We start from the raw sequence: 7239 nt of genomic DNA, 5'->3' as shown, positions 1-7239 counted from the left end.
TCTATAATTATAACATTATAGTTGTGGTAGAATGAGATGTAGTCTTATAATTATAACATTATAGTTGTGGTAGAATGAGATGTGTCTAGTATTATAAACATTATAAAGTTTGTGGTAGGTAGAGAATGAGATGTAGTCTACTAATTATAACATTATAGTTGTGGTAGGTAGAGAATGAGATGTAGTCTACTAATTATAACATTATAGTTGTGGTAGGTAGAGAATGAGATGTAGTCTACTAATTATAACATTATAGTTGTGGTAGAATGAGATGTAGTCTACTATTATAACATTATAGTTGTGGTAGAATGAGATGTAGTCTATTAATTATAACATTATAGTTGTGGTAGGTAGAGAATGAGATGTAGTCTACTAATTATAACATTATAGTTGTGGTAGAATGAGATGTAGTCTACTAATTATAACATTATAGTTGTGGTAGAATGAGATGTAGTCTATTAATTATAACATTATAGTTGTGGTAGGTAGAGAATGAGATGTAGTCTATTAATTATAACATTATTATTTGTGGTAGGTAGAGAATGAGATGTAGTCTATTAATTATAACATTATAGTTGTGGTAGAATGAGATGTAGTCTATTAATTATAACATTATAGTTGTGGTAGGTAGAGAATGAGATGTAGTCTACTAATTATAACATTATAGTTGTGGTAGAATGAGATGTAGTCTATTAATTATAACATTATAGTTGTGGTAGAATGAGATGTAGTCTACTAATTATAACATTATAGTTGTGGTAGAATGAGATGTAGTCTATTAATTATAACATTATAGTTGTGGTAGAATGAGATGTAGTCTACTAATTATAACATTATAGTTGTGGTAGAATGAGATGTAGTCTACTAATTATAACATTATAGTTGTGGTAGAATGAGATGTAGTCTATTAATTATAACATTATAGTTGTGGTAGGTAGAGAATGAGATGTAGTCTACTAATTATAACATTATAGTTGTGGTAGGTAGAGAATGAGATGTAGTCTACTAATTATAACATTATAGTTGTGGTAGGTAGAGAATGAGATGTAGTCTATTAATTATAACATTATAGTTGTGGTAGAATGAGATGTAGTCTACTAATTATAACATTATAGTTGTGGTAGAATGAGATGTAGTCTACTAATTATAACATTATAGTTGTGGTAGAATGAGATGTAGTCTACTAATTATAACATTATAGTTGTGGTAGAATGAGATGTAGTCTACTATTATAACCATTATATTTTAATCGTGGAATAGAATGAGATGTAGTCTACTAATTATAACATTATATTTGTGGTATGTAAGATGAGATGTAGTCTACTAATTTATAAACATTATAGTTGTGGGTAGAAATTCGATGTAGTCTATTAATTATAACATTATAGTTGTGGTAGAATGAGATGTAGTCTACTAATTATAACATTATAGTTGTGGTAGAATGAGATGTAGTCTATTAATTATAACATTATAGTTGTGGTAGAATGAGATGTAGTCTACTAATTATAACATTATAGTTGTGGTAGAATGAGATGTAGTCTACTAATTATAACATTATAGTTGTGGTAGAATGAGATGTAGTCTACTAATTATAACATTATAGTTGTGGTAGAATGAGATGTAGTCTACTAATTATAACATTATAGTTGTGGTAGGTAGAGAATGAGATGTAGTCTACTATTATACATTATATGAGTTGTGGTAGGTAGAGAATGAGATGTAGTCTACTAATTATAACATTATAGTTGTGGTAGGTAGAGAATGAGATGTAGTCTACTAATTATAACATTATAGTTGTGGTAGGTAGAGAATGAGATGTAGTCTACTAATTATAACATTATAGTTGTGGTAGAATGAGTGTAGTCTACTAATTATACATATGTTGTGGTGAATGAGATGTGTCTACTAATTATAACATATAGTTGTGGTAGAATGGATGTAGCTGTTAGCAGTTTCTGTTATTCGTCCAATAACACCACCCCAAAGCAATCAGGGGAGAAAATAGGTTTATTCAGAGAGGACAAGTCATAGATGTTATGCTGGGAGGTAGATGTTCAGTCTCCCCTGTCCTCAGCTTTTCTCCACAGAACTAAGGAACATGATGCCATTTATAACCCCCCACCCTAGCCTTGGGTTGACCAATCAGAAGCCCCTGCCGTACAACTGGGCCAATGGTCAATCCCTATTGACCATTAGTACTCTAATTTTTAGTCCTCTCGTCCTCTGCGTTGTGTATCTATCTTCAAACTATTCTTATATAGCCTACTAATCAGATATTTCTACCATGCTAGTGTTCCAGCAGGAGCTAGACACCAAACACGACAAGCATGAGCGCCTGGTCAAACTCAGCAGAGACATCACCATTGAAAGCAAGAGGACAATCTTTCTACTGCACAGAGTCACCAGGTAAATTGTCTGAACTACAAAATGGGGTCTGCCAGGGTCCTTAGAGGGTCCTCAGCATCAAGGTGAAAGACAAAAAGATGTATCAGAAAAATGTCATCTCATATAGTTGGCAACTTCTAATGGTTTAAAATCCAATGCCGTGTTAAATATCATCTAGGTTAGCCAAGTCAGTTTATTTTTCTAATAAATGTTTGTGGATGCATTGATTAAAGCTGCAGTATGTTACTTTTTTTGGTGACCTGACCAAATACACGTAGAAATGTGAGTTATAGATCCATCGTTCTCATTGAAAGTCTAATAACTGGTAACAGCTTCTATCTCAAGGCCAGCAGACTGATAAACAGCCATCAGTAACATTGAGTGGCTGCTGCCAACATACTGACTCAACTCCAGCCACTTTAATAATTTAAAATTGGATGTTATTTTACTTTAAACAATGCGACTTTATATAATGTTTACATACCCTACATTACTCATCTCATATGTATATACTGTACTCTATACCATCTACTGCATCTTGCCTATGCCGTTCTGTACCATCACCCATTCATATATCTTTATTGTACATATTCTTTATATCCCTTTTACACTTTGTGTATAAGGTAGTAGTTGTGAAATTGTTAGGTTAGATTACTTGTTGGTTATTACTGCATTGTCGGAACTAGAAGCACAAGCATTTCGCTACACTCGCATTAACATCTGCATCTGATGTGGATGTATTGTCCCTGCAGTGTCTTAACAGTAGGTCAACTAGCCTGATGTGAATGTATTGTCCCTGCAGTGTCTTAACAGTAGATCAACTAGCCTGATGTGAATGTATTGTCCCTGCAGTGTCTTAACAGTAGATCAACTAGCCTGATGTCTGTATTTTCCCCTGCAGTGTCTTAACGTAGAAATCAACTAGCCTGAGTGGAGTATTGTCCCCTGCAGTGTCTTACAGTAGGTCACTACCTATGTTTTAAATGTCTTGTCCCTGCATTGGTCTTAAAGTAGGTCACTAGCCTGATGTGGATGTATTTCCCTAGCAGTGTCCTTAAACAGTAGGGTCAACTACCTGTGTTGGATGTTTTAGTCCCTGCAGTGTCTTAACAGTAGATCAACTAGCCTGATGTGAATGTATTGTCCCTGCAGTGTCTTAACAGTAGGTCAACTAGCCTGATGTGAATGTATTGTCCCTGCAGTGTCTTAACAGTAGGTCAACTAGCCTGATGTGAATGTATTGTCCCTGCAGTGTCTTAACAGTAGATCAACTAGCCTGATGTGAATGTATTGTCCCTGCAGTGTCTTAACAGTAGGTCAACTAGCCTGATGTGGATGTATTGTCCCTGCAGTGTCTTAACAGTAGATCAACTAGCCTGATGTGGATGTATTGTCCCTGCAGTGTCTTAACAGTAGGTCAACTAGCCTGATGTGGATTTAATTTGGTCCCTGCAGTGTCTTAAACAGTAGGTAAAACTAGCCTGAATGTTGGATTATTGTCCTGTGCATGTTTAACAGTAGGTCAACTAGCCCTGATGTGGATGTATTGTCCCTGCAGTGTCTTACAGTAGTCAACAGCCTGATGTGGATGTATTGTCCCTGCAGTGTCCTTAACTAAGGTCACTAGCCGATGTGGATGTATTTCCCTGCAGTGTCTTAACAGTAGGTCACTTAGCCTGATGGTGATGTATTGTCCCCTGCATGTCTTAACGTAGGTCACTAGCCTGATGTGGATGTATTGTTCCCTGCAGTGTCTTAACAGTAGGTCAAACTAGCCTGATGGATTGTATTGTCCCTGCAGTGTCTTAACAGTAGTCAACTAGCCTATGTGGAGTATTGTCCCCTGCAGGGGTGTCCTTAACAGTAATCTAACGACCTGATGTGGATGTAGTGTCCCTGCAGTGGTCTTAACAGTAGTCAACTAGCCTGATGTACATGTATTGTCCCCTGCAGTGTCTTAACAGTAGGTCCAACTAGCCTGTGTGTATATTGTCCCTGCAGTGTCTTAAACAGTAGGTCAACTAGCCTATGTGGATATATTGGTCCTGCAGTGTCTTAACAGTAGATCAACTAGCCTGATGTGAATGTATTGTCCCTGCAGTGTCTTAACAGTAGGTCAACTAGCCTGATGTGGATGTATTGTCCCTGCAGTGTCTTAACAGTATAGGTCAACTAGCCTGATGTGGATGTATTGGTCCCTGTAAGTGTCTTAACAGTAGGTCAACTAGCCTGATGTGGATTTTAATTGGTCCCCCTGACAGTGTCCTTACAGTAGTCAATAGCCTGATGTGAATGTATTGTCCCTGCGTGTCTTAACAGTAGTGTCAACTAAGCCTGATGTGAATGTATTGTCCCTAGCAGTGTCTAAACAGTAGGTCACTAGCCTGAAATGTGGATGTAGTGTCCCTGCAGTTGTCCTTAACCGTAGGTCAACTAGCCTGAAATGGTGAATGTATTGTACCCCCCCCCCCTGTAGTGTCTTAACAGTAGGTCAACTACCTGATGTGGATTATTGTCCTGCATGTCTAACAGTAGTCCACTAGCCTGATTTGAATTGTATTGTCCCTTCAGTGTCTTAACAGTAGTCACTAGCCTGATGTGAATGTATTTTCCTGCAGTGTCTTAACATAAGATCAACTAGCCTGATGTGGATGTATTTGTCACTGCAGTGTCTTAACAGTAAGGTCACTAGCCGATGTGGATGTTAGTATAGTTCCCCCTGCCGGTGTCTTACAGTAAAGATCAACTAGCCTGATGTGAATGTATTGTCCCTGCAGTGTATCTTACAGTAAGGTCAACTAGCCTGATGTGAATGTATTGTCCCGCAGTGTCCTTACAGTAATCAACTAGCTGATGTGATGTATTTGTCCTGCCGTGTCTTAAACAGTAGGTCCACTATGCCTATGTGGATGTATTGTCCCTGCAGTGTCTTAACAGTAGGTCCAACTAATAAGCCTGATTGAATGATTGTCCCTGCGTGTCTTAACAGTAGGTCAACTGGCCTGATGTGAATGTATTGTCCCTGCCTTTGTCTTAACAGTAGGTCAACTAGCCTGATGTGAATGTATTGTCCCTGCAGTGTCTTAACAGTAGGTCAACTAGCCTGATTTGGCATGTATTGGTCCCTTCGTGTCTAACAGTAGGTCAACTACCTATGTGAATGTATTGTCCGTCATATGATTGATACTGCAGTTGGTCCCTATGTAAACAGTAGGTCAACTAGCCTGATGTGAATGTATTGTCCCCTGCAGTGTCCTTAACAGTTAGGTCAACTAGCCTGATTGTGAATGTATTGTCCCCTGCAGTGTTCTTAACAGTATTCAACTAGCCTGATGTGGATGTATTGTCCCCTGCAGTGTCCTTACAGTAGGTCAACTAGCCTGAAATGTGGAATTTATTGTCCCTCGTGTCTTAAACAGTAGGTCACTAGCCTGATGTGAATGTATTGTCCCTGCAAAGTGTCCTTAACGTAGGTCAACTAGCCTGATGTGGATGGTATTGTCACCTGCAGTGTCTTAACATTAGGTCACCTAGCCTGATGTTGAATTTTGTCCCCTGCAGTGTCTTAACAAGTAATCAACTAGCCTGATGTGATTATGTCCTGCAGTGTCACTTAACAGTAGGTCAACTAGCCCTGTGTGAATGGTATTGTCCCTGCAGTGTCTTAACGTAGGTCAACTAGCCCTGATGTGGATGTATTGTCCCTGCAGTGTCTTACAGTATCACCTAGCCTGATGTGAATGTATTGTTCCCTGGTAGTGTCTTAACAGTGAGGTCAACTAGCCTATGGGATGTATTGTCCCTGCAGTGTCTTAACAGTAGATCAACTAGCCTGATGTGAATGTATTGTCCCTGTAGTGTCTTAACAGTAGATCAACTAGCCTGATGTGAATGTATTGTCCCTGTAGTGTCCCAGACGTGGAGGAGGTCCTCACAGAAGCTGATCTGAAGCTGGATGGAGTGAGACTGAACATCAGAATGATTTCTGAGGAGCTCAGAGGAGAGGACCTGCACCAGTTCCATAGAGCCTTCACACCAGGTACAGGCGGACAGACAGGCGGACAGACAGACAGACAGGCAGACACAGAGGACACAACGGCAGGACATGCAGTCCTCCGGTTTCCAGTTAACCTCCTGATTTTGTGAAGGAAGACCAGACTCAATATGATATAGACACACCCACTACAATATGATGTAGACACACCCACTACAATATGATATAGACACACCCACTACAGTATGATATAGACCACCCCACTACAATTTATATAGACACACCACACTACAATATCTGATTGTGACACACCCACTACAATATGATAATGAGACACACCCACTACCAATATCTGTAAGACACACCCACTACAATATGATATATAAACACCCACTACAATATGATGTAGACACAGCCCACACCATATGATATAGGACCCACCCACTACATATGATATCGACACACCCACTACAATATATGTAAGAACACTCCACTACAAATGATATAAACACAACTCCCTTACAATAGATATAGACACACCCACTCCAATAGTGATGTAGACACACCCACTACAATCACTACAATATGATGTAGACACACACCTACAATATGTTTAGACACACCCACTAAATATTGATGTAGACACATACCCACTACAATCACTACAATTATGATATAGACAACCCCACTACAATATGATATAGACACACCCCTACAATCACTACAATTGATGTAGACACACCCACCTACATATGTTATAGACACACCCACTACAATATGATGTGACACACCCACTACAATATGATATAGACACACCCACTACAATCACTACAATATGATGTAGACACACCCACTACAAT

The 7239-nt window shown here is 38.8% G+C and overlaps 1 protein-coding gene across 1 annotated transcript; it reads left to right on the top strand.

Annotated features, from left to right (window-relative positions):
- The first annotated feature begins 2262 nt into the window (after positions 1 to 2262).
- On the top strand, positions 2263 to 6531 carry LOC120037543 (translin-associated protein X-like). The gene is made up of 2 exons (XM_038983573.1): positions 2263 to 2406; positions 6294 to 6531. The coding sequence occupies exons 1-2, from the start codon at positions 2285 to 2287 to the stop codon at positions 6529 to 6531; spliced, it is 360 nt and encodes a 119-aa protein (XP_038839501.1). The 5' UTR covers positions 2263 to 2284.
- The last annotated feature ends 708 nt before the right edge of the window (positions 6532 to 7239 follow it).

The sequence above is a fragment of the Salvelinus namaycush genome, unplaced genomic scaffold (assembly GCF_016432855.1).
Source record: "Salvelinus namaycush isolate Seneca unplaced genomic scaffold, SaNama_1.0 Scaffold1759, whole genome shotgun sequence".
NCBI classification, from domain to species: domain Eukaryota; kingdom Metazoa; phylum Chordata; class Actinopteri; order Salmoniformes; family Salmonidae; genus Salvelinus; species Salvelinus namaycush.
The sequence above is the reverse complement of the archived record's forward strand: the minus strand, read 5'-3'. Positions and strand labels throughout refer to the sequence as shown.

Bases quoted from the DNA above. Each gene is read 5' to 3' on its own strand.
- LOC120037543 (XM_038983573.1), top strand. From the start codon at position 2,285: ATGCTAGTGTTCCAGCAGGAGCTAGACACCAAACACGACAAGCATGAG. The intron at 2,407-6,293 runs GTAAATTGTCTG...TTGTCCCTGTAG, and splicing joins CTACTGCACAGAGTCACCAG to TGTCCCAGACGTGGAGGAGG.